The 27625-nt window shown below is 42.6% G+C and overlaps 2 protein-coding genes across 2 annotated transcripts in view; both read left to right on the forward strand.

Annotated features, from left to right (window-relative positions):
- On the forward strand, positions 1-10154 carry LOC131565775 (solute carrier family 2, facilitated glucose transporter member 11-like). The gene is made up of 11 exons (XM_058816843.1): positions 1-176; positions 969-1129; positions 2015-2139; positions 3055-3184; positions 4893-5041; positions 6436-6623; positions 7334-7444; positions 7785-7886; positions 8230-8305; positions 8640-8767; positions 9169-10154. Exons 1-11 carry the CDS (start codon positions 81-83, stop codon positions 9373-9375), a joined length of 1473 nt encoding a protein of 490 aa, XP_058672826.1. The 5' UTR covers positions 1-80; the 3' UTR covers positions 9376-10154.
- A 2235-nt stretch (positions 10155-12389) lies between these two features.
- Positions 12390-27625, forward strand: part of LOC131565867 (uncharacterized) — a 28061-nt gene continuing 12825 nt past the window's right edge. The window contains exons 1-12 of the mRNA XM_058816949.1: positions 12390-12413; positions 13330-13428; positions 14030-14190; positions 14643-14767; positions 15490-15619; positions 16208-16356; positions 16720-16907; positions 17823-17933; positions 18459-18560; positions 18862-18937; positions 19683-19810; positions 20136-20294. Coding sequence (XP_058672932.1) covers positions 12390-12413; positions 13330-13428; positions 14030-14190; positions 14643-14767; positions 15490-15619; positions 16208-16356; positions 16720-16907; positions 17823-17933; positions 18459-18560; positions 18862-18937; positions 19683-19810; positions 20136-20294 — 1452 coding nt within the window. The remainder of the gene's footprint in view (positions 12414-13329; positions 13429-14029; positions 14191-14642; positions 14768-15489; positions 15620-16207; positions 16357-16719; positions 16908-17822; positions 17934-18458; positions 18561-18861; positions 18938-19682; positions 19811-20135; positions 20295-27625) is intronic.

Consider the following 27625-nt stretch of genomic DNA (forward strand, 5'->3'; position numbering starts at 1 on the left):
CCAAGGAAAATACAGCACATTTGGAGGCATGTCTGAATAGCTGTACTTGTTTGTTTGCTGGTTTTATTTCCTTCAAGAAAATGAGCTACAACCTTTTTCTCCTGGCTTTTGTCCTGGGCATGACTGGAACCTTCCACTATGGATTGCAGGTCTCCATTATCAATTCTCCTGCTGAGGTAAGCATGGAGAGCTCAAAGAGTGAGCTACCAGGGTTTCACTGTTCTCAGGCATCCATGCCTCTATTTGCAGTGGCTAACTTGTTACTTGTGCTTTCAAAATTAGAAAGAATCGTGGTTTCTTTGTTCTAAGAGTAGCTGCTACTGCTCTTAAATTTCATGAGGTTTGCTCTTCTGTCTGATGTGACAGAACTGGGAAAGGGAAGGATGAATAATATCCATAAAATCAGCTATTTTCCTCCTGAGTGGAATTGCTCCCAGGGCATTCTCCTCTCTCCATCCCTCAGGGAGTCCCTTGTACCATGTGCTTGACCACCCACACTATTTCCAAGTGGCTGTAAGATGAAATAGGGCAGGGAAGGACTGTAGCTCTAGAGCTGAGCTCGGCACTCCTACCTGCAGCTGGAAAAGGAAAACTGGGGATGGTGTTTGTCATCCTGGATGGTACCAAGGACACTGAGCTCAAACTATCAACACAGATGAGTGGGAATGGCAGGAAAAGATCAGGGAGAGGAAAAAATCTGGGTTTAGCACAGAAATAGAACACCAGCCTACCATTCACTTACTGGAACTCACAATTGATATTTAATGCTGATATGTTTATTCATTGGATCACGTTGCTAAAACATCAGCTCCAGGGATGGTAATGGCAAAATTCCCATTGGGGCTAAGATTTCAACCAAGGTTATCTATAGAAATGTAAGTAGGTAAGAGAATTTAAAAAGCAGTGCAACTATGCAAAAACATGTTGACTGAGTCCATTGGTTTTTTGTTTTATTTTTTCTTTTAAAGTACATCCAAAGTTTCATCCATGAGACCTGGCTGAAGAGATATGGCTCCTCTCCCAGTGCAGAGATGGTGACTTTGATGTGGTCCCTCATTGTGTCCATCTACAGCATTGGGGGGCTCCTGGGCTCCTCCTGTGCTGGGTTCCTGTGTGTTCGGTTTGGGAGGTAGGCACAGTTACACCAGCCCTTCTGCTTACAGCCACTACTGCAGGAAAATAAACTGTGTCTCAGGAGAAACACTGCTAGAATGTGGCACTGGGAGCAGCCCAGGGTTTCCAATATAAGACCAGTATAGTGAAGGCACAGAATGGAAAATCTGCCAGTGATCACAATGAAAATCATACCCTCTCCCTTATGAAGTCCAAAACAAATCCAGTCCAGGGAGGTCATACAAGAAGTACATGCATTTTAAAGAGAATTTCAGAGACAACCACTCACAAAGCTTGCTCTCCAGTGTACATATTGACTCTACTGGAGCATCAAAACCTTCAACTCACTGATCAGTCTGTGACAAGTTTCCCTGTCATAGACATCTTTTATGAAAAATCCTTTCCTTAGGATTTTTCCTCCTGAGAAGCTGAGAAGCCTCAGGAACAAAATGTAAACAATGGTTATCTGCTGCTGTGGAATGCAACAGGGGCATCTGGGATTGGTCTTGTGTGGTTGTTTCTAATTAATGGCCAATCACAGTCAGCTGGTTCAGATTCTCTGAGAGTCACGAGCTTTTGTTATCATTCCTTCTTTTTCTATTCTTAGCCAGCCTTCTGATGAAGTCCTTTCTTCTATTCTTTTAGTGTAGTTCTAATGTAATATATATCATAAAATAATAAATCAAGCCTTCTGAACCATGGAGTCAGATCCTCATCTCTTCCCTCCTCCTCAGACCCCTGTGACCACCATCACATTTCCCCATTGCCATTTCCCATTACTTTGGCTGATCTCAGAAGCCAGCACTGAGTCTGTAGCCATGGTACAGCTCATGCCCCTCCTTCAGGCTGTGAATGAGGCAAGGGCAGTGCTGATGCTCACATGAATTTGGATGAATTCCAGGAAGAAGGCCATGCTGCTCTCCAACATCCCTGCTCTGCTGGGTGCAGCTCTGATGGGACTCAGCCGGCTCTGTGGATCTTTTGAGATGATCATTGCTGGAAGGTTGTTTTCTGGAGTCTGTGGAGGTAAATTGCCATTCCTACCTGTGGTATTAAAGAGTGGGAAGAGCAGTGACTCATGGTCACAAGGACTCACCAGGCTGAGTGAACAGATCACAGATTTTTTACTACATTCTGCAGAGAGAGTGATAGCTGAGTGCAGTTTTAACTAAATAAGAAACCATAAACATAATTAAATTAGTTATCTATGACATCTCCATTTCTATTTCTTGTATCTTTACATCCAGTCCATACAAAAGGTACTGCCAACTTCTGAAAAAGCCAAAACATACAATATTTCAGGGAAGCATGCTCACTCAAAAGAGAACTAGCCTCTGTGGCTCCTATTGCTTTTCACTGTGGCTGATGCTGCCCTCCACATTACAGACAAGGGAATGGTTTTCAAGCCAATTCAATTACAATTTTCAATTCTAATTCCCCGATGCCTCAGAAGGTTACATTCTGCCAGTGCTTTTGATCTCTGAGCACTTGGATAAAGATAATACTAACCAGAAAAAAAATTTAGGAGGATAAAAATGAATTAATTCACTGAGCAAAGAGAATGCACAGCATTTGCCAACTCGGTGGTTTCAAGCAGAAAATAAGGCACATGGCATCTGAACAGCCACTGAAAAATGTCATTTAAGACTAGAGGGAGTAACCACAGCCCTGTCTGTGTATGGGGCTGTAGGAAACAATGTAAGGGAAGGCCAACCTGCTGAAGGACAGATTTCTTACAGGCCCACACTTGCTTATTGAAATATTTTGCAAAGGCTCAAGGCCATGGTATGGGGCCCATGCTTCATGTCAGGCAGCCACAACCTCAGCACAGATCAAAATGAATCTGAGAGCCAACCCTACAGGCACTGTCCTGAGTGGTCTCCTCCAAAACACCAAAGCTGTGAGGGTTTGCATGGCCCTAACAGCCCTTTGTCCCTGCAGGTTTAACTCAGAATGTCCATATCATGTACGCTGGGGAATGTGCCCCAAGGAAGCTCCGCGGGCTGATTGCCATAACAGCTTCCACCTTCTCTGCTCTTGGAAAATTTGTAGGATTTGCTCTGGGTCTCAGGTAAGAGAGTCTGAAACATACTCAGTTTCTTCTGTTATTAAAATACATGCGTATATCAATGTATTCCTGTGCCCAGGGGCTGCTAATTGGGGCAGTCAGTACCAGCCTGGTAACTTATGGATCTTGTAATAATGGTCATGGAGCCTATTTGGATGAGAAGCAGAGGGATCAGCCCCTGCAGGTTTTCCTTCAGCACTTGTGTTGGGATTGTTGGTACCTGTGTGAAAAATGCCAGTCACTTGTTTTTAAAATTTTAAAAGTTTAATAGTAATAAAATGGTTATAAAAATAGTAATACAAGTAGAGTAATAGTAATTTGGACAATTTGAATTAGGACAGTATGAGGCAATAGAAACAAAGAGTTACGGATGTCCGGGTACTTTTTCTGGGCAAAATAAGCCCAAAAAAGGACACCTGTAAACAAAGGATTAACCCTTAAAAACAACAGCCTGTTGCATATTCATACACCTCATACATGATGCATAAATTCCATTCAAACACAGGATTCTGTGTGGGCAGTGCCAACTTCTTCCTCATAAGCCTGATGGCATCATCGGCCCAAGCGAGGCAGGAAGCAGTTAATTTCTCCTGATAATGGAGCAAAAAATTCTCTTTCTCTGAAAGATTCAGGTGTCCTGTGGCTGCTATCTCAGTGTGAGTTCTTTCTTTAGAAAAAAAATATCCTCCATAGCATCGTTTCTATTTTAACATTTTGTTATAACCTAAAACTATATTTAACGTACTACTTTAGAGAATTAATAGAGGATTACTTTCTAACATAGCACATATAATATTCATTTTAATATTTGCACAAAGCCAATCATAAAATAGGCATTTTTCACACCTGCGAGCCCTCAGGACACAGGGAGGACACAGGAGGACACGGGTGGACACAGGTGGCCTTGCTGTGCCAGCACTGAGCAGCAGGAGCAGGCACTGTGCAGCTCCCGTGCTGCAGGCGAGGCCCCTCTGGAGACTCCCAGCGGGAGCTGCCGGGACATGTGGGAACCCAGAACATCCCTCTGCTGTCCAGGACCCCTGCCAGGGGGCTCAGAAGCCCTGGCACAGAGCCCAAAACACATGTGGGTTTGATTATGACCCGTGGAGCAAATTACCAACCTTAGATGAAGATCAGCAAGCCACAACAGTTTGAGTAGAATAATAGTGAAGTTATCACGGGGTGGAAAAGTAGATTTTGAGGTTTTGGTATGGGGGTTCAGGAGGCAAGATGGAGGGAACTGGGTGTGTCCAGCCTTTCTCCTTCTTCTTCTTCTTCTTGGCCTCCATCTCCTGCTGTGATGTTGGCACTCACAGATTGGTTTAGAGTAGAAGCTCACTGTCTAACATAGGTGATAGGTATTGGGAAGTAATTGTAAACATTGTACATGTAGTTTTTAGTATAAAGACATAACACAGCCTGGGGGCAGGCAGAGTGCCTGGAACTGTCCTGCTGGACAGACCTTGGCAGGGCAGGAGAAAATTTTCTATAGATAAGATACAATAAACAACCTTGAGACCGAGAAATGAAGAGCCCTGACTCCTTCTTCAAGCACTGGGTTGGGAAAAGAGACTTTGGAACTTTTCTTGGGGTCACTCTGACCAGCTAGAGATCCTGACAGGGACACGGCCAGCAGGGCTGGGGATGAGCCTGGCTCTGCCTCTGCTCACATTGTGCCTCAGCCCCTCTGACCCTGCTGCTTTTGTTCCAGAGAAGTTCTTGGAGTGGAGGCTCTCTGGCCCGTTCTGCTGGCAGCCAATGCAGTCCCTGTCCTTGTTCAGCTTCTCACCCTCCCCTTCTTCCCAGACTCTCCCCGCTACCTGCTCATTGACCTAAAGGACAAGGAGGCATGCATCAAAGGTGAGGAAATGGGACTTAGAGCATTCATTTTGGGAAAAAGGGGAAAATACTGTAAAGCCCCAGGTGAGCCAGGGAGAAAGGTCCAGGTGGGAAAAAGAGTCTTGGTGTTCTGGCTCTGAAAGCACCTTCAGCTTAAATGAAAGTCAGTCTCTTCTGTTTGTGTCACATCCACGTTCTCTGAAAAATCCCTTTGCCCAGGATTTTTCTCCTGGGAGGCTGAGAAGCCTCAGAGAAAAGGAAAACAATTCTTATCTCGTTTGCTTCTCCTCTGTTTTGCTCATGTAAAATGTGTTTGGAGGTTGTTTACCAACAACAATGGTGATTGTTCCATTGGATTCTGCTGGGAGTTGTTTTCACTCTTTGGCCAATCAGGGCCAAGCTGTGTTGAGACTCTGGAAAGTCATGAGTTTTCATTATTATCTTTTTAGTATTCAGTAAGTGTCTTTTCTGTATTCTGTAGTATAGTATAGTGTTCTTTAATATAATATAGTATTATAAAGTAATAAATTAGTCTTCTGAGAACATGGAGTCAGATGCATCATTCCTGCCTTTGTTGGGGCATTCCCTGCAAATACAATAGGTATTTAACTATCAAAAGATAGAACTCCTTAATGTAAACTTATTTTTTATATATAGGAGTAATTTTATCTTGTCTGTGTTCTGGAGTGTGCACTAGAACTGCACCTTTAGCAGGAAGGTGTTCAGGGAAGGATTGGTAAGAATGTAAGTGTGACTTACATTGCAAGACTGTCAGCAGCTATTGGCCAAAGGACAGTATCAGAAATTAAAATTAAAACAACACCAACAAAGGGAGAAATGACCTTTAGAGGAGGACTCTATGGATATTAGAAGGTTAACTGATTACTTTATTATACTATATTATGCTATATTACATTGCACTTTATTACATTGCATCTAAACTGAAGGTGCACAAGTAGTTAACTGCACAGAATATTGTGACTTTCAGTTGACAGTCTTGACACACACATGGATTTAATTGGTTAATGAATTAAAACACACTAGAATCTAATTACCAATTCTCTTTAGGTAAACAATCTTCTACAATGCATTCTACTTCTTCTAAAACACAGGAGTAGTAAATGAGATAAAAATTGTTTTTTCTTTCTCTGAGGTTCAGAGAATGTGAATCCTAGAAAATCTTTGGGAAGTTGTGCCTTGCTTTTCTCTGTGAAGAGAAGTGTGGCCACAGGTGAGGTCATATTAAGATATATGGGTAAATCTGGACCTGTGTCATATCTGAGCCCTGATCTCTAGGAAGGTCACACAAGAAAAGAGCATGAGGTTCTAACAAGATACTCTGCAAAGCAGGAAATCATCTTCTGGACTCATGTGTGTGCTGGTGAGCTTGGTCACCTCTCCTCCTCTCCTTGCAGCTGTGAAGCAGCTCTGGGGGGACGGGGACCACATGGCTGAGATCAATGACATGATGTCAGAGCAGAGAGCCATCGGTGGCGAGAAGGCCAAGAGCGTGTGGGACCTGCTGCGGGACAGAGCCGTGCGCTGGCAGCTCATCACCCTGCTCCTCGTGGTGTCCTGCATCCAGCTGCTCGGGGCCAACGTGGTTCGTGCAGGGCTCTGCTCTGCCCCTGCAGGGCTGCCAGGCTCCTCAGCCAAAGGAGCCTCTGCGAGGGGCTGGGAGTGAGGGCAGCACTGCCCTAAGGAGGGAGCGCTTGGTGCTGCTTGTTACAATCTTTCCCCCTGGAAGTTTGGGACCTGGGATAAGTCTAGAGCTGTGTTATAGCAAGTGTCTTCTGAAGGCATTTCTAAGATTATTTTCTATTTTGTTAAGGTCTGGTTAGTTATTTTCTGTCCTGTCACCGACATTTTTTCATAAAAATCCTTTCTTTGGGATTTTTCCTCTTCTGGGAAGCTGAGGCCCCAGAAGAAGAATGTAAACAATATTTATCTGCTGCTGTGAAATGCAACAGGTGCATCTGTGATTGGTCTTCTGTGAGTGTTTGGATTTACTGACCACTCACAGGAGAGCTTTCTTGCTTTCTGCCTGGACACAGAACTTTGTGGATTCTATTCCTATTCTATTCTTAGGATAGCAGCTTCTGAACTTTTCTCTCTATTCCTGATAGTATAGTCTTCGTGTATTATATATAATAAATTAATAAATCCAGCCTTCTGATCATGAAGCAAGATTCTCGTCTATCTCTCTCACCCTGAGGAACCCTTGCAAAGCCATGCAACACTGTCCCAAAAGACAGATGCTAGCATAAACATGGCCACATGTGCACAGCTTTCACAAATGTCTATTCTTTCCAGGTTTACTCTTATGCATACAGCATCTTTACAAAGGCTGGAATCCCCCCTGCTCAAACCCATTATGTCTCCCTGGGGATTGGGACCACTGAGATCCTCTCCACAGTTCTGTGTGTAAGTGGCTTTTCAGCTGAATTTTGTTCTGTTGTAATACTTTGCTCATTTTGATCTTTAGAAATAGAGTAAATGGAGCTTCAGGAGTGAAAAAATACAGTAAATGGAGCTTCAGGAGTCAAATTTCTGTAACAAATCAACCATGGAACCATCAGATAAAGTCTTCCCCTCACACCCTGCAAACATGGACATTTCTGTTGAGCTTCTGGAAAAAGCTGAGAGTCTTTCTGTCAAAATCACAGCCCATTCTGGGCCAGACTTGGGGGTCCCAGCTCCTGGTGCTGCTCAGGGCCCCCAGTGAAGGCAGAGGTGGAGCTGTCCCATCTCCTCCTGCTTGCAGGGCTTCCTCATCGAGCGTGCAGGGAGGAAGACTCTGCTGTGGAAGAACTATGCTGTGATGGCCTTGGCTCTAGGGCTGCTCACAGTCACACTCTCACTGCAGGTAAGACCCCTCTGATGCACTAGAGCTGTGCCCATGTTTTATTGTCTGACAGATCTCAGGACTATTTCCCTCCCCACAAATCACTTTTTAGTGAGTAGATGATTTTTGGGGCTAACCATCATGTTCATAGAGGTCTGTTCCCAGCCATGTACAGCTGGATTGAAGACAGTAGCTTTACACAACCAAGATCACTGCCAAGGCTATCTCATGACATTTCTGAAAGCAGAGGAAATAGATCTATGTTAAATATTGACATTACTTAGTAGTGATGAGCATTTGTAATGGAGCTAGATAAATAAAATTTTATTTTCTGATTTTATTTGCTTTTCATTTCCTACCACAGGACTCCTTTTTCTGGGTACCATACTGCTCTGTTGCACTTGTCTTTATTTTCATCATGAGCTTTGGCATTGGGCCAGGTTGGTATTTTCTACTGGAATGGTTTCATTTATTCACTCATTCCTTCCTCACTGGAGCCTTCAGGAGAGATCCCAGCATAGCTGTTCCACCACAGGCATGAATCCCTACTTCTGATCCAGTGCAGGTGTTGGTATTTCCCTCCCTACTATGGTAGGAGTAAAAATTCATTTTCTATTACATTCCTACATGCCTTTTCACTGAAGAGCCAAGCACCACTTCAGACACTTCCAGGCCACTTAAAGCCATGAACTTATACAGCAAAATGAAGTATGAGGTAAGAAAGCATCTTGCAAAATTTCTAAGCTTCCTTCTTTCTTCAATATTTTTTTTCAGGTGGAGTCGTATGCCCTTTGATCACAGAAATATTTATTCAGTCACACAGACCAGCTGCTTATGTGTTTAATGGTGTTGTAAACTGGATCCAGCTCTTCATCCTTGGGCTTGTGTTCCCTTTCCTTGTGGTAAGCAAAGCAGGGTGTTTGTTTGAGTTCAGAGGAATTTAGACCCCCCTTGAACCCAGAGGAGGCATCTCTTATCAACCCTTCATGCAACAGAGCCCAAATTAATTGCAGTTCTGATGGCCTCTTCCATTTTAATCAGGTATTTACTGGAAGTGTAGCAAATCCACAAAATGCTGCTAACTCTGCACAAGTTGGAGTGACATAGGCAGCACAGATGCAGTGACAGAGGCACTGACACTGTCAGATGTCATTTGAAGCAGGATTTATATCTGTTAAATCTCTGAACAACTTCTTTTAGAAAATACAAACCCAGAAACTCTATATCATAAGAGAAAGAAATCAAGATAATTTTTTCTCATATTTTCTCATTTTGCACATTTTTTCTCTTTGCTTTCCTATAGGAACATCTTGGCAATTTCTGTTTCATCATTTTCCTGACCTACTGTCTGTCCATGGCTATTTTTGTACTCCTGGTGCTGCCAGAGACCAAAGGAAAGACGATGCTGCAGGTCAAGGAGGAGTTCAACCGCCTGAACTACCGTGGAAAGAAGGGGCAGGCAGCCCTAGAGCAGAGTAACTGCTCAGTGGTGACTGTCACTAGGCTTTAAGGACAAGCCCTCCACTTCATTTTTGCTCTTTTATTACTGTAATGCCCAGAAGTCTCATTAAGTAAGAGAGAATCCCCTAAAAAATCACCTTCAGTACAAGGTGCAGCATGAACTTGGTGGTTCTCTCCAGCTCCTGAGATATGAGCTGAATTAATTCCTCTGCAGAAAAAATTAAACACAGTTTATAGAGAAAGGAAGATCTTTGTCAGTCCCTCCAAGCTTGCAGTTATAAACTGAAAACACAGGATCTGCTATTTTCCTGGCAAAACCAGGACTCCACAATTGGCAGAAGTGACTCTGGAAGGTCCAGAGGTACAGCAAACTTGCAAAGACAGAGCTTTGACACTGAAATTGTCTGCTCCTATTAACAAGTCAGTGCCAATGAGCTTTCCAGAGAAGAAGCCTCAGTTCACAGGAAAAGAAATGTTTAGCTGTTTAATCCTGTGAAAGAAGAGTGCCTTGCCTAGCAGCCTAGAATCAGTATGCAATGTTCCCCCTTGTTTACAATCTTGGAGATTCTTCTGTTGGGAAAAACAGGGCTGTGTCAGCACTGATAGAAGGCAATGAGCAGAGAGAGCAGAGGAGAGGAAATCAGGAGTGGGCAAATCCAGAGTGCAGATTCTCCTTCTACATTGGCAGTGACTGTGCAGTGGAGAACACTGAATTTCAGTGGGATTGAGCCCTGAGAGTGACTGGTACTGAGGAGACAGAGAAGAGGGAATTTAATCCATGTGTGTGACTGTTTGTTCTCTTTCCAGGTCTCTGAATACTTCACATTTTCATAATAAAACCTGGTAAAAATCTGTGTTCATTGCTCTATGACATGACTTTTTTTGGTCTACCTCATACTTTACCGTTTTCTGATAAGGAAATAAAAGCAGTGACTAGGGAAACACATCCTTCTGATTGTGCCTGGATTGATTTTCATCGAAAGAAGAGGCAGGGACAGAGGAGGCCCCATTTCTGGGGCAGTGTTGTTGGGCTCAAGGAATGCTGTGTCTGTCTTGTTCTGGGGATGACATCTTCAATACCAACTGATGCAGATGCTGCACAATAAATTTTTCAAAAGGATCTGAATATTGAGCAGCAGGTTCTTTCACAGCCCTAAGGCTCTCCTGCTGTTTTATCTTCACATCATCCTCCAGCAGTATTTGTGGCAGTGCCAAAAGCTAATGCCAGGAGCAGGGAAGTTTCCCAACACAGCCATCCCTCCCAGGACAATCATCACACCACCAAAAAAACTGGATAAAGTTTCTTGTTTCAAGGCTTGAGATCATTGATTGCACAGTGCCACTTTAATAACCAGCATGCATTCCTTCTTGTGGTCAAAAATGCAGGGGGAAAAAAAGAAGCATTGGAAGTGTTTTAAAAAGAAAATATTAAGTAATTGATTATTTTAAAGGTCCTTATTTGGTTTGGTCCTTTCTCAAACTTACTGCTTCCCAATGAGGAAATTTTTATTGTCTTACAAGACATTAAAAACTCATTTCCTTATGCATGTCTTTCTACAACATGATTGTGTTCAACCTGCCTTACTTCTCCCCTGCTACTAAAGCTGTCCACAAGAGGGGAAATGTGGTAAATCATTAACACTGCCATGAACTATCATGGATTGGGAACAAAGGTTGAAGAAGTACCTGTGAGTCTGCAGTTCCAGGATCCAGGATGGATCCAGGGTCACGCCAGTGCAACACAGGGCATCTCTGAAAACAAAATTCCTCCAAGTCCAGAGTATTGGGTGAGCTCTACACTGGGTCTGGAAAAAAAAGCACATTTCATGTAGTGTTCAAATCCTAGGTGGAGGGATCCTCTTGTCCTCTTCTTTAGGAAAAGAAACAAAACCTCTACCTGCATTTAAGGCTTGTTTTTTACCTCTATCTGTATTTAAGGCTTGCTTTTTACCTCCATCTGTATTTAAGGATTGCTTTTTACCTCCATTTGTATTTAAGGCTTGCTTTTTACCTCTGTCTGTATTTAAGGCTTACTTTTTCCCTTTAAGGGTTACTTTTTTACCTCTATCTGTATTTAAGTCTTGCTTTTTACCTCTATCTGTATTTAAAGCTTGCTTTTTCCCTTTAAGGCTGGCTTTTTACCTCTATCTGCATTTAAGGCTTGCTTTTTCCATTGCACAGCACAGAACAATTGTGAGAGGCCAGATGAAAATGAGACAGCAGTAGGAGCATTCTAGAGGGACACAGTCAACAGGAGGAACAGGGCTCTGAAGGGATTGTTTGATCAACCAGATGTTAAAAACTGGTCACAGACAGTGTTTAGAGACCTCTCCAGGAAGGTCCAGAGCTGCCATGTGTCCTCCTTTCCATCCTCAGCTCAAAGAAAAATCTTGCTTTCCCCTCTGGTTCCTCCAGGCTCATCAGCTCCGTGCCCACTGAGATGTGGCATCATGCTCTGGCACAAAATGGGTCAATTCCACTGTTACAGAGAGGCTTCTGAGTGGTTCTGGAAAAACTCTGAGCCTCTGTAAAGAACCGAGTGTGAGCAAGGACACAAAATGCCAATATTCCAATACTTCATTTCCTGCATCTGGGAAATTATTCAAGCAATTGTAACTCTTCTAGCAGGCAAGAAGAGGCATTATGGCTGAGCTGCAATTCTAAGGGCCAGTTGTAGGCTGGAGGGGAGGAAAACCTGCCCTGCCCAAGCTGCTTTTCAGAGAGGAGAAGAGGGAAGGGAAGCTGGTGGCACTGACTCCTCACACAGCAGGAGCACTCAGGGGTTGTAGCAGTGTGAGTAAGGGCCGGTGCTCCCCATCCCAGCAGGAAAAACATTTACCAATGTTGTAATCACCTTGTCATATCTGGGTCTTAGAATAATTAAACCAGCAAGAAGAGGCTCTGGCCAGTGTCAGGGGAGGACACAATTTGCTAAAAGCCACACAGTTAGAATTTAACTTCTGTGCTGTGATCCCCAGCTCTTACAATCTCAGTGTGGAGCCCATCTCTCTCATCTGGCAGACTTGACAAGGGCTCCCAGAGCAGGCAGGGTTTCAAGGGGAAATGGCTGGTTTCCTCTCAGAGCTGGTGAGTATCCAAATTCTTGTGTTCTAGCCCTGCTCACTAACAGCAGCATGGTCTAAGATTGCAGCAAAGGGAATCCTTCTTGTAATAAAAATGAGCAACAGAGCTTGGGACAAGTTGAGCAATAACCGACTAAATGGCATCTGAAGAAAATACATTAGAAATGTAAAACAGTGAGAGGTTTAAAAGAGGAACTGGGAAACCAGGAAAGATGGAATTTGGAGGGACATAGAGAACACAGTATCAGTGAAAAACACACACCAGAAAAAACCCCACCACTCTACTGCTCTGTGCTCTCAAGGACAATTGAGGATACTCGTGGGTTTAAAATGTGACCTGACTAAATGCCTGAAAACATTTGTGCTTGTGAGAAATGCTCTGAAAGTCAGTGTACATCATGGAAACACAGCATTTCCAATTGGAGTCATTCAGATCGGGTATCTAAAAATGTCATTTCATACAGGGTTGATAAAAGTGAAATATAGAAAAAAAAAGTTTTGAGAGGACAGACTTGAGTCATCTCTGGAAAATGGTGAACACTGTCCCTGAGGAGGCAAAGATGAAAGCAAAAAGGAATTCAAGAAAGCTGTAGCTTCTCTTTAGTACAAAGGTAAACACAAATGATCTCAACAAGGCTTTTATGAATTTTGTTTTCTGTGCTTAGCAGAACTAACAGAATTAGAGAATGTATCTTTTCAGATTGCTAATAGTCAGGAGAAGAACACAGCAGAATGTGCAGATGAGTATTTTAATATTTAACAAATGGATTTTGCTTGATTATTGTGAAACTCAGGTTGGGTTTTTGCGTGTTAAAGGTTTCTTAGTCAGGGAAGTGTGAAGATGCAAGGTGTAAATCATCTCATGGTGTGAAAGGTGTGCTGGTATCAGGAACTCAGGATGTGTTCCTTTCCCTCTGCAGGTTCAATACCGGAGGCTGTTGCTGATGCTTGTGGTGCTGGGGATGGGTGGAACTCACCTGTCTGGCTTCCAAATGTCTGTCATCAATTACACTTCTCCGGTAGGCAAAGCTTGAGAAAAGAAAATCCCATCTCCTACTGCTCCTCATGGTCCTGGGCCTTGCACTTTGCAGATGCTTTACAAAAGCTCTTAGGTGTTGTTATGTCAGTTTGTTGCCAGCTGTTTGCAATGCCATAGTGTCACTGTCAGAGCGTGCATGACTGCAAGGAGCTGTGCTCCAAGACAGCTTCCCACAGAATGTTGTGGAAACAACTTATTGAGATACCTCCTTAAAGTTTATGCCATGGAGGGGAAAAACCCCAAAAATAGCTGATGGAGTCAGCTTTCAGCTCAGCCCTTTTCTCTTTATATCCATTACTGGCCACAAGAACATTTGCACTTTATTATAATGAATAAAAGGTCCTAATTTTTTGGCGTAGGAGAGGTAGGATTCAACATACTAAAGAGTATAACTAATCTTTGAAAAATTCTTTTACACTATTAAGCTGTATGAGAGGAAATATCAATCCTTATTTGCAAACAAATGTCCTATAGACATGCTTTTAGTCACAACCATTAATCTAATTTTTTTTAATTGCAAACATAATGAAGAACATTATGATTAGTGCCTTGGTGGAATGCAAATCTCTTTTTTGTGCCAGTACATTCAGAAGTTTATCAATGAAACGTGGCTGGAGCGCTATGGTTCTGTGCTGCCCCAGGAGAGCCTGATGCTGCTGTGGTCCCTCATCGTGTCTGTGTACTGCATGGGGGGCATGATAGGCTGCCTGTGCAGTGGCTACCTGACTGCAACTTTTGGGAAGTAAGTACATTTCTCAGGGCTGTGACAGAGGAAGCTGTTAAGTATTAGTCAGTAAAAGAAGGGATACCAGAATTTCACTGCCCCCTGCTGCCTCAGAATTTACCCAGCACATAAAACGAAACCAGGGTGCATTGGAGAGACAAGAATTTCTGATTCCCTTGTCACAGCTTTTGTTGACATACAATTCCCATAGTTTTGCTGGCATTTTATCCTGCAGGAGTTTCCTTCAGCCTCATGGTTTGCTCACACAATGAGTAAGAACAATCTAGCTTCTCCCTTTCCACCCCTCTGCAAAGCCATCATGCCTTTTAATAACCAGATTTGGTTGTCCTATAAGCAATGGCTTTAAACATGGCCATGGCTTCAGTCTGTAAATCCAGAGAATAATCAAACATAAGTCAAGGAAGAAAAGTAAATCATGGGTCACAGCCAGGCTTTGCTCACTGTTGCAGGAAGAAAAGTCTGCTCTTCAACGACGTGGTGCTGATAACAGCAGCGCTGCTCACTGCCTCCAGCAGGAGAGCCAAGGCCTTTGAGATGATCCTGGCTGGGCGTTTCCTCGAGGGCATCGCTGCTGGTGGGACTCTGGGGTGGTGTTTGCAGGGGTTCCAGCATGAGGGAAGAGATGGGAATCTTGACTCCATGTTTCAGAAGGCTGATTTATTACTTTATTATATATATTATATTAAAAGGAAATGATATATTAAAACTACACTAAAGATAGAGAAAAGATTTCAGCAAAAAGCTAGCAAAGGAAGGAAAGGAATGAAATGATAAAATCTTGTGACTGCTCACAGCCTCAAACAGCTGGACCTCTGATTGGTCATGAAGTAGAAACAACTCACATGGACCAATCACAGATGCACGTGTTGCATTCCACAACAGCAGATAATCATTGTTTACATTTCGTTTCTGAGGCCTCTCAGCTTCTCAGGAGAACAAATCCTGTCAAAAGGATTTTTCATAAAATATGTCCATGACAGGACTCCCCACTTTAATGTTCATGGGACTTCTTTGGGGTGGGTACAGAAATCTTCCTGCTGGGAGTTCCCAGGAATGTGCTGGAACCCAGAGGGACTGGAACAGACTGGGGCAAGGGAAGCTGAGCTGTCCTTTGCCTTCAAAAGCTCTTGGAGAGAGCTGATGGATTAGCTAAACATCCTGATTGAAGTAAAAGGTGCATTTTCAGATATATGGGAGGGGGCTCAAAAGAGAGAGGACAGAGCTGAAGGGAAACTGAAAAGGGATCCTGTCTCTTTCTTTCCACAGCTTTAGCACTCTCCTGTCTTCTCCCTTTAGGAATACACCTGAATGCCCATGTTCAGTATGCTGGAGAGATCTCCCCTAAGAGGCTGCGTGGATTTATAAACGTGACCTCCACGGTGTTTCTCGCACTAGGAAAAACTGTAGCACGAATTCTTGGATTAAGGTGCCTGTGCTGCTCCTTCTCTGTCTGTTTTATATTTATTTTTCCTCTATATAGCAGGGAAGTGGTGTTTTCCCAGTCCTGGAATCACACCTACACCAAGGGTGGGGTTTTATTTTGCTTAACTACGACAGTCAAAGAGGAGGCATCTACCCCATACAAGTCCCTGAGGTTTCCATGTTCATGCCCTGGGGATAGAAAGGCCTTTCTCTTGGGAAAGAATGACTCAGTCTCTGGAGGTGCAGTTGATAAGAAAAGATTGTATGTAAATACTCTTATTAAACTTGTGAGATCTGAAAGTTTTGCTAATTTCTTAATAACTTCATGCAGAGTTGCAGTGTTAATTTAGGGAGCTGTTGTAGGAATATTTTGACCTTCAGAAATTAAAAGTCTAAGAAAAATGTCAATCTTGCAGAAGAAAGAAAGTATTAGTCTATTTTCCTGTCACTAACCTAAACATCATCTATTGCAATTGAACTTTTCAATGACTGTATGTATTTTGTTTAGCTATCCTAGAATTTAGAAAATACCTTTTTAGTTATAAAGTGTAATTTCACTGGACTATAAATAGATTCTAACATGCTTTCATAGAGAACTTTTAGGGACTGAAGACATGTGGAACCTGCTCTTGTCCTTCTCTGGGCTGGTGGCATTGATTCAGCTGATCTTTTTGCCATTCTTCCCTGAGTCCCCACCCTATCTCTTGCTGCAAAAAGAAGACAAAGCTGGTTGCTTAAAAGGTAAAATAAAACTTTAGATCCTTAGTTTGTTAAACATTACTCCTGGGAAAGTGAAGCTAACAGCAGGAATTGGCTTTTCTATTAGCCAGCCACAGATTTCTTGATAATTGCATGATTAAAGTCCTCCAGAGCAAGCAGAGTCATCAGAGACATTTAAGATCTGCCCCTAACTGCTACAGCATTTTCCAGGGAAGTTTCACCATGTTCCAGTAAGTGATGTTCCTTCCAGTCCTTTGCACAGTAACTGATCAATCAAAGCATGAACTCAAGTGCAAATGTTTAGTGTCATTAAAAGCTGAAAACCACAGAATTATGAATGGATCAAATGATGGAGGTGTCTACTTCATTCTGTCTCTTCTGTAGCCATGAAGCAACTCTGGGGAGAAGGGAATTATCAAACAGAATTTGATGACTTGATGAAGGAAAAGGCCATAACAAAGGGCACCAAAATCATGAATGTCCTGGAGGTGCTGAGAGAAGGATCTGTGCACCCACAGCTGTGCACCATGCTCCTCCTTCTGCTGAGCCTGCAGCTCTGTGGCCTCAGTGCAGTTGAGTATGCCCCATTTCCATGCTTGCATCTACTTTTAATTCTCCAAATTACCCCAAAGCCAACTTGTCCCTTTCCCCTGGGTGTGCATTACTCCTCCTCACACAGAACACACTGCCTGACACCTGTGGTATCACCCCAGGCTTGCTCATACCTTTCATGGAGCTCCTCAGGTGGGAGTGCAAGAGCTCCAGCTCAGCCTAAGTTCCTGCAAGGGCACTGAGTCTTCATTCCCCTGCTGCTACAACCAAGGAATCTGAGGAGGAAAGGGTTCCAAGTATCCTAAGCTGCAGGAACCCAGCACCTTTCTTTGACTTCTGCCATCCAGTTTCATTCATTTGAGAAAGGACATTTATCCATGAACATCCTTTCAGCAGTTTGCATGTAAAGCTGGCTGAGCCCAGTGCAGCCCAAGCTGGCAGTCATTCCCCGTGTTTTCATTTGTCTGGGGCCTGTCCATGAGCCCTGGTTCAGCCTGTGCTGGAGGTGGTTCATTCCAGCTGCCAGCAATGGAATTCCCTCTGCACTCTGCTGGCAGGGAAATGGTGCCCATTCCTTCAAGGATGCTGCAGATGAGCAGATTCTGTTTAGCAACTGGAAAAGATCAGAATCAACAGTTTGCTTGACAATGTCTGGTGTGCTAAGACTGAGATTTGCTTTTCTTTCTCTTGTCTCGTCCCTTTCCTTTTCCTTTTTTCCAAAACAACACCTTTTCCCATGTCTTACAGGCAATAGGCTCCTTCTGTTTCCTTGATTGCCATTAACCTTTTGATTTCTCACATCTGGAGCAGTTATGTCACCTCTACTAAGGCCCAATAATATATTGCTGGTTTTGCAGTGTGGACAAACCTTATCTAGATCCTGGATAAGCACATATCACATCTGTTAACTGTGCTTTATTTTTCTTATTTCCCAGATCACCTTTTACACCTCAGAAATTTTTGAAACAGCCAACCTGCATGAAAGCATAATCCCATATGTATCTCTAGGAGTTTCAATCTCTGAACTCATCTCTATCATATTCTGTGTAAGTCAGAACTTCCTGGGGTTTTAAGAATTAAAGTATTCTTCCTTGAAGCAAATGAATCTCTGTAGGAACCAAAGAATTTTTCTGTGGTGCTGCATAAATCTGTACAGTGGTTGTTATCATCCACTGCAAATTTTGTCCCAGCTTTCATGTGTTTCATCCCATCTTCATTCATCTTAATTTTTTATAAGAATCCCTTCTGAAGTGTCATTCAAACATAAATATGTGTACTCATTTCCCCATATTTGTGTTTAGTATACATTCAAATGGAATTGTACCATGCTTCCATTGATTACAGTGTTTAAGAAGTAGCTGCAATGCTGGGCAGTGATGGTAATTCATGGTATCAGAGAGTGTAGAAGGAATTCAATAAAATAAAGTTGGTACCAATAAGATTAGTGTTCTCTGAAGTAAAAAGAGCTCGAAGGGAATGCTTGATTGGTTGGATTGGCTTGATTTGTTGGATGGCTCACAGCTGGGTTTTGCCACGTTGCAGTGATGGCAATCTTTGTTTCTGTTCCTCAGAGCTCCATCATTGATCGCTTTGGGCGCCGCCTGCTCCTGTGTGGGGGTTATTTGCTGATGGCTCTGATCCTGGTGCTGCTTGAAACCAGCCTTCTGCTGAGTGTAAGCAAATGTCCTGCAGGAGTGGGCCTGCAGCAGAATCCTCTGTGCAGGACAGCAGCCTTTGCTTCATGTCCGAACCAGCAGGTCAGAATGTCTCCTAAATACAAACTCACCTCTGTGGATGTGGCACCACCAGCTGCTGCTGGTTCAGTAAGGAGAGATAAGCAGGTCTAGAGAGCACCTATCACACAGCTCAGCATCATGGGTTTTCTCAAAATATTGCTGCTCCTGTGCTTGGATCAGCTGTGTCACAGCTATAAAATTGATTTTTGTCCTCTCCCTTCTCTTTGCCTTTGTCTAGGATCAGTTCCTCTGGCTGAGGTACTGCAGTGTCATTCTCATCTTTCTCTTCATCATTGCTTATGGACTGGGACCAGGTGAGCACCACAATAAAAGCCTTGGATCACAGAGATAAGCACAGACCATGAATATATAGAAGTAGAACTAGAATGTGTGAGTATATCTTTGAAAATCAACAGCTTAGTGGAGACTGAGATTGAGGGAATCTCAATTTTTGATGAATTAAATACCCAAGAAACAATTTTTTAAACAAATAATTCACACCCAGATGAATCAGGACCCTGTTTTCTATTACTGGATTACAGGTTCAAACCAAATAAATTCTTGTTAATCAATTTATGAAGATTTGTTTTACAGTGTGAATACTGTTCAGTGCACACAGGTTCAGATGGCTGATCTCTGCCAAAGGGCAGAGGTAGGCTTTTCTAAAATTCCAGAGTTTTCTCAACTTATAAAATTCTACTCTGTGAAAGGCAAGACAGCATGCACAATCTGCCTTTCAGCACTTCTCTGTCCTTTCTTGTCCTCTCTTAATATCACCCTTAGTCACCTCCATCAGTAACACCAGACCCAAATTGCAGCTCTCTGGTAGAACCTCACTCACCTAAGACCAGGATTTACTCTGGAAGTTCTCTGACTAAACACTACCAGTGGTTGCTAAATCTTCCAAATTCAAATGTGTTGTAAGGGCTGTGCCTGACAGCCATGAATGTCTAGAAAACACGACAGAATTCCCACAGTAGCAGAGCTGAGGTATCTTCTATGGGAAATGGTAAATTGCAGCAATATTTCTATAATTTTTATGTTGTTTTTTCCCCTCAGCTGGAGCTGTTGTGGCTGTCATGAATGAAATCTTCACCCTGTCAACAAGGGCCTCTGCTTTTGTAATTGGTGGAATCATCATTTGGCTGGGCCTCACCTTCACTGGGATGGTTTTCCCCTTTGCTGTAGTATGTAACTGGATTCAAATCTTCTCTTTGACTCTATCAGTTTAATCTGGATTCCTAGGCTGATCTGGACAGGGAGTGGGATGAAATGACTTGTAGATGATCAAAACTGTGAATGCCTTATTGCTATGGCATATGGAGGCCATTTATATAAATACTTCAGAAACCACTTGCTGCCCCAGAAACAGATTGAAAAGATAAATAAATATTGTTTCTGTAAAATGAGCCCATTCCTTATTTCACAGGAACAAATCAACAAGTTTCAAGAATGTATAGTTGCAAGTGTTGCCAAGGAAATCACTCATCTTGTTCTATTTTTTATCTCCAGATGCTTCTTGGTCCTTTTTGCTTCCTCATCTTTGTTGCTGTCCTGGTCATTTCAGTGGTTCTTATCTACCTGTTCCTCCCAGAAACAAAAGGGAAGTCAACCTCTGAAATCACAGAGAAATTCAAAAGCTGCAGGTTTAAGAGGAAACATCATCAGCCTGTGGAGATGTATGCTGCTGAAGAAAAGACATTTTGCACCAGGCTCTGATAAACCACCAAAAGTAATTTCCACTGTTCTGGCATAACACAATTGTATGTCAAGTTTTTCTCCATTGCTGTCACTTTAAAGTAGCAAGATTTGTGTCTATGTTTCTTATTTTATAAGAAAGTTCTGCTCAGGAGTAAGAGCAGGGTGAAGATAGGATTAAACATGGCCATAGCTCTTGCAAACAATTTTCATGTCATTTCTTTATGCTATCACACTGTAAAGGACTTGGTGTTGATTGTGAATGCTGCACATGAACAAATACCAGGTAGAATGCAAATACCAGGTAAAATCCAAATGCCAGGCAGAATACAAATACCAGATAGAATATAAATACCAGGTAGAATAACACCTATTTCCTTGAACTGCCATCAAGTAACTGCATGTCCTGATTGTCTCTATGACTGCCAGGGATCAGCCCTGATTTGGTACAGAATTTTCTCACTTTTATCCTCTGGAGCAGCCTGGCTGCACTGTCCATGCAGATCAGCTGTAGCACAACCAGGAGGAAGTTTTGTAAGATATTCTGGTGCCTCAAGGATGGCACAAGGGTTAACAAATACACACACAGTGCTGAGAGCTGGCAAAAAGAGCCCTGGAGAGAGACAGAGAGTAAGGTTTTGAGAGAGTAGATAGCTTGAAAATTCAGCCCATTTTATAAAAAGTAACTGCTCAAAAAAGGGAGAAGTTGTGCTATCCAGTATCTGCTGTCTGTGTGCTGCTCTAGGACAGTCTGCATTTGCTGCTGCACAATCCTGCACTTCAGTGCTGTGCTCCCGGCACTGTGCTGCTCAAGGGCTGCCGGTCCTGCTGGCCACTGCAGTGTCCAATCACTCTTTAAAAAATTATTTTTCCATTTTCTGCCAAGGTATTTCATGCCACCTCTTTAGCAGTGACGCTTTCTCGGCTGTTTAGGTGGCCTGGAAAGGCCCAGGGATGGCCTTGAAGAGCCGGCGCTTCAAAGGACGAGGAGAGACTTCTGATCTTGTCTCGGTCTTGGTGTTTATTAATTGTTTATCTAAAAGATTTTCTTTCAGCCCGACAGAGGTCTGCACAGCAAGCCAGCCATGGGCACACTGCGCAAGCCCCCGGGCGGTCACTTATCTTTATACTCGAAGTTACGTGTACAATATTTATCATTTTTCCCCAATACCTTATACCCTTATTAACCGGTGCACTTCTAGTAATAACCAATCCCAAAGTGCCACCATCACCACAGAAGATGGAGGCCAAGAAGAAGAAGAAGAAGGACAGGACACGCCCCAATTCTTCCATCTTACTTCTTTAGACCCCCCTGTACAGAAATCCTAAACCCTGTGTTTTACACTCTAATTAACTTATCCCTTCACCATTTACCCCAGTGAAATCCTCCTATCCTCACACAGGTGTCATCTCCTGTGTAGGATCAAAGTCCAGCCACCAGACACTTCTGGCAACATTCCAGGACTCCCGAGCCCCCCAAGGGTGGTCTTGGCCACTCTGCACCTCCATCCTGAGGTGCTGAGATCCCACATAGCAGGACCATAAGTCCTTTATTTCTGTAGTTTACGCACTCTTATTTATTATCATTGTGCTGAGGTCTGAATTAGTATTGAGTTTTAGGGAGTTTTCTATTTAAAAACTTCAAATAATATACTCACTGCTTCTCAAGGAATAACCACAGAAGAAATTCTGATATTAAAGTGCCAATGTGTGTTCCAGCAATTGAAACCTGATTTAGATTTTAGATTCACTCCCTGTATTAAAACAGCACTCATGATGGTGAATGTTTCCATTCAGAGAGCCCTCTCCTGTTGAGGGACTGAAATATTTAATCCACCCATTTTAAGCGTTGCCCAATTGCTACAAAAACCATAAATCAACAGAAATCATACGAAGTAAACATTAACCTCAGCCTCAGAGCAGGATGGTCACTTAAGCTGAAGGTGCAGAAGAGGCAGGGGAGAGAACAGAGCCTGGCAGAGCTCTGTGTGCCTGGGATCAGCCACACTTCTGATGTATGGACAAAATCCTCCAGAATGGTGAGTACTGCAGCACCAGCTGTCAGCATTCACTTGCAGAAGAACTGAGAGGTTTCCTGTTGCAATTGCCATTTCTAAACATAATGCATTACATATGCAGCAAACTTTTTCCAAAATAATAGAATAGGCAGGGGATAATCCTTTAAAACGAGAGTTAACATTTAAAATTAAAAAATGAAAAGACACAGACTTAATGTTCTGGACTAAGTCATCATGGAAACTTTGGAGGAAGTTCCAGCTGGTTAGAAAAACTAATTTATAAAAATAGAAATTAAATTCCTGTACTTAGATGGTAAGGTATTTCTGTACCATTTTTACCTGCTTGCTTCCATGTCCAAGTGTGATACTATCAGGCTACTCTCCCAGTTGGTAGCCTGATAATGGTATGAAATTGTACATTTGAAAATAATTGTTTTATGAGTAGTTTAGTTAGTTAATGTGAAGAAGAGCAGCAAAACTGAAAATCCAGAACCTTTATCTGGCTGATCTTTTCTTGCATTTATGCTCTGCATGCTCTGCTGAGATGGTTTAAGCATCATCAAACAAGCCAATATCCTAGAAATGCAGGGGCTATGATATCACAGCTGCTTCTGTGATGAGCTTGAACTGCTCCTTGCATGTTCAGTACCAGTGGTTGTTTGTAATGTTCCTTGTGTTGGGAACTGGTGGATCCCTCACAAATCCCTTTCAAACCTCTATGAATAAATCCTCCTCCATGATAAGAAAAGCAGGTACAGCATCTTCAGAAGCCATTTGTGGTGGGATCATAAAGGATGCTTCTCAAACCAAATTGCAAATTTTTTCCATTGACTTTTCATTCCCAGCTGTTTCCCCCCACTCCTTTTTGCAGAAAAAAAGGGTAAGAGTTTCTCTATAGCTGTTCCTGAGCAGGCTGCTGAGGTAACACACACAGCAGTGTCTCCACTCAGCAGATGTTGCTGCCCTGCCCTGTTCCCAATGTCCTCTCTGACAGTGCAGCTTGCAGCTCCCCTAGCAGTGTTATCCAGGGCAATCTCTAATTCCTGTGCCTGCTGTGAGAGATGAGGACAGCATGAGGCCAAATGGATTACTATTGCAGTGACTTGTGAGGGTTCCTCAGGGTGAGAGAGATGGACGAGAATCTTGCTTCATGATCAGAAGGCTGGATTTATTGATTTATGATATGAGATACATTATGACTATACTAAAGGGAATAGAGAGACAAGTTGCAGAAGCTGCTAAGTTAAGAATAGAATAGGAACCTAAAAACAAGGTTCTGTGTCCAGGCAGAAAGCGGGACAATCTCTCCTGTGAGTGGTCAGCAAATCCAAACACCCACAGAAGACCAATCACAGATGCACCTGTTGCATTCCACAACAGCAGATAATCATTGTTTACATTTTTCTTCTGGGGCCTCAGCTTCCCAGAAAGGACAAATCCTAAAAGAAAGGATTTTTATGAAAAACTGTCTGACAGATTACAAATCATTTCTCTTCCATGCTGCTCTTTCCCACCTGCCCAGGTGTTATCCAGGGGAATCTCTAATTCCTGTGTCTCCTGTGAGAGATAAGGACAGCATGAGGCCAAATGGATCACAAATGTAACAATTATCTTCTTCCATGCTGTTCTTTCCTGCCCACAGTGAAATGCAGCTGCAGGTGGCAGTGCCTCTGACCTGTGCTGAGCACACATTAAAGGCACAGAGCTGCTAACTCAATAGACAGATGGAAAATCCCCCTTGGGATCAGTGCTCACCATTGGCACTGTCCCAGAGCAGTGGTGTGCTCCTCTGCAGTAACTTCCACTTTCATGTCTCAGTTCCTCCTCTCTGATCTCACTCTTTGCTGCTCCTTTTGCAGGAGCTGCTCTCAGCTGGAGCCCTGCAGAGGGACTGTCCATCCCTGTCACCCAGCACCAAGGCTGCTTTGAAAACTGCCTTGGATCCCTCTGGCCCTTCTTGTGAAGTGGCTGCCTCTGCCACAGCTCCAGTGTCTTCTGCAGAAGCCAGGTTGCTTTGCTGGGCTCCTCCTCTCTTCATGGCCTTTCCCTCTCCTCATCCTCATCCTCCCAAAGCACAGCAAGCCAAAGTGCCAGCCCTCAGGAGCCCTGCTCTCCCCAGTGCTCACTATTGCTGCATCTCCTGCAGTCACTGATAAACCAGAGAATTGATGATTAACCTGCCAATATTAATGTTTGTGGGTTATTGTAATCCTGTACCAATGCCTTTCTCTCATACATCTGCAAGAGACATCTCAAATTATTTTGACTACTCACCCTACCTATCTTGCCTTAAAGAAAGAAGAAAATTTTAACTATGTTATTTTTATTGCTGTTTCACACCTCAAGACTGGAGTGTATCATGTCACAGTAACCAAACAAACTGGATTTCATGAAGTTAAACTTTGCCTTCATTGTCATCATTTTATCATCACGTTAAAAATGCTGTAACAGGAGGAGCAAATAAATAAAATAAAATTTTCTTTCTCTGTTTTATTTCCAGGAAAACCTCATCTCTTTCTTCTTCCTTATCTTTGCTGAGATCCTCATCAGCTCAACATTTTCATCTTCCTCTTCATTCCAGAGACAAAGGAAAGCTTTGTTATGAAAACATTGATGAATTTGGCATGTTAGATTTTAGGAGACCTCATTCCTTTACAGGAAATACTTCTCTTGAGGAAGTGCCACCTACACCAACTGGTCAGCAGAAAGAAAATGTATTAGGTCATAAAAGACCTTGATGCTTGCAGACTGCAAAACAAAGGCAAATTATTGTTTTCTATTATGGGAAAAGATACCAATATTTTTTCACTGACACAAGTGGAATCTTCTCAAATGAGTCACTCTCAAATGTTCTTGAAAATGTCAGGGCAATCAACAATCAATGTTGATTGTTGAGTCAATATTCAACAAGTCATTGTAACAAAAAATATGTGCTGTGCTAAACTCTTAGACTTCACTTAGAATGTGTTTTGTGCCCGAACATCTTCTTTAGTTCCAGTCCCTGTGATTTTGTTACTCAGAATTTAATTTTGAGTTTTGGATTACAATAAACCCAAATCAAATCTAAAAGAAACCACTGAGTTTCTCTAGGTGTGAAATTAAACTGCAGATGGCTTCAGCCATCCACAACGAGTCCAATGTGCCTCAAGCTGGCTTAGAACCAAGCCTGATTTTCAGCTTTTACACAAAACTGTTTGTTTGACACACCTCATGGAGGTGGGGTTTGTGTGTTTGTCCATCTCACAGCAAGCATTTCCTACAGCTCTGTTAAAAAACATAATTACCAGATTGTCACAGACATCTTTTATGAAAAGTCTTTAAGATTTTTCCTCTTGAGAAGCTGAGAAGCCTCAAGAACAAAATGTAAACAATGGTTATCTGCTGCTGTGGAATGCAACAGGTGCATCTGGGATTGGTCTCATGTGGTTGTTTCTAATTAATGGCCAATCACAGTCAGCTGGCTTGGACTCTGTCTGAGCCACAAGCTTTTGTTATCATTCTTTTTTTTTCTATTCTTAGTTAGCTTTCTGAAAAAAAAAATTTTCTGTTCTTTTAGTATAGTTTCAATATAATATATATCATAAAATAATAAATCAAGCCTTCTGAAACATGGAGTCAGATCCTCATCGCTTCCCTCATCCTAAGACCCTGTGAACAGTCAAACAAGACCTCCTTAACTCAGAAATAATTCTATAAACATGAAATCCTGCACAACTTCCAGTGTAGCAGCTTTCTCAAGAATATAGGTGACATTTCCAACAGAAATGGTCCATTTCATTGATTTCACAAAAATCCAAGAAGGAATCTCCTAGAATTAAATTCTTCTAAAAGTGCTAATAAGGTGAAATAGCACCATGGCTCAGAATCACCAGAAATCCCTCAAAATGTAAGAGACATTTCTCACTGTGAGCTGGTGGGATTTGCTGCTATTTGAGGTCCTCAGTAATGATTTTCAAGAGGTGAATTCTTATGACATATCCTCCCTACTGCCCACTACAATTTGAGAAAAAACACATCATGAAAAGGAAACACTGCCATTTTGAAACAATAGCCAAGAGATATGCAGGTAACTGCAATGTCAGTGTTCAAGAGAAAATACAAAAAATGCCAAATCATTCTAAACACTGCTGCCAGCCAGAATAAACAGCATTTGCTATGCAGTTATACAGACAATACTTGGAGTCATCAAGTAACCAAGGTTTTAATATTAACATGCGTTTTTCTCCTTTATTTGACTCAGAGGATTTACAGTGAACCCCTCTGTAAATCATTACATTCTGTGTTTTATAAACTGACTTTACAAGTCCTGAGGGTGAGCTTGAGCATTTCCTGGGGGCCTCAGTGTAACCCCAGTGCCCCAGGACAGAGCCCTGGCATGAGGAGAATGAGCAAAGGCTTTGAGGGCAACAATTGCACAGGGCATCAACCAGACAGGAAAGCTCCAGGCTCACCAAGGTCTTTTTCCCAGTGGGAGTTGCACAGAGCTGCAGCTGGAGCTTTGCCTCTCAGGAAAGGAGCCTCAGGCAGTCAAAGGGGATTTGTCACCTGCAACACTGATTTTGGAGCCATTCTGTGTCAAAGCTGGAACCTGAGGGAGGGAGATCCTGGTGGTCCTATCCCAATTTGTTAGGGCATATTTATCTTTTCTGACAATTTTCATGAGTCTTACTGCTTTGTCACCACACCTGGTCAACAAACATCTCCATAAAACCCAGACAACAAATACCCTTCCTCAGCACAGTCTAACTGATTCATAAGGCCAGAACAGCAAAATTAGCCTCTGAAATTTGCCTATTTGTCTTCTAATTATCATTTTTACTTTACCAAAGAATTACATACTTTACTTACTAGTAAATAATAGTTACTAAACCTTGTACCAGCTGCTTTTTTTTTTTTTGTAGATTATGGCAGATATGAGTCTATACCATAGAATAAAACATTTTACTGTTCCTGGAAAACTGTTTGGACTGTTTTGCCTGAGCTCTTCTTGTTTCCCTTCCCAAAGCCCTCACTGGTCCCCAGATGCTAATTTTCTCTGCTTTGATACTTTCCCCCTCAAGACTGGACTAGATGTAATTATTTCCTGAAATACTTAATCTGGCAGTGTTAACTTTGGCCAGTTGAAGTAAATATAAGTGAGTGAAGATGAAATAGTGAAAATTTAACTCTGATCCCTGAAGCCAAATGCCCAGCGCTGGAGCAGCAGGCAGGAGACAGAGAGACACAAGCCTGTGATGACAAAGCCACACCACAAGCTGGACAGCCAGCCCTCAGGCAGAGATGACT

The sequence above is a fragment of the Ammospiza caudacuta genome, chromosome 18 (genome assembly GCF_027887145.1).
Source record: "Ammospiza caudacuta isolate bAmmCau1 chromosome 18, bAmmCau1.pri, whole genome shotgun sequence".
Taxonomy (NCBI): domain Eukaryota; kingdom Metazoa; phylum Chordata; class Aves; order Passeriformes; family Passerellidae; genus Ammospiza; species Ammospiza caudacuta.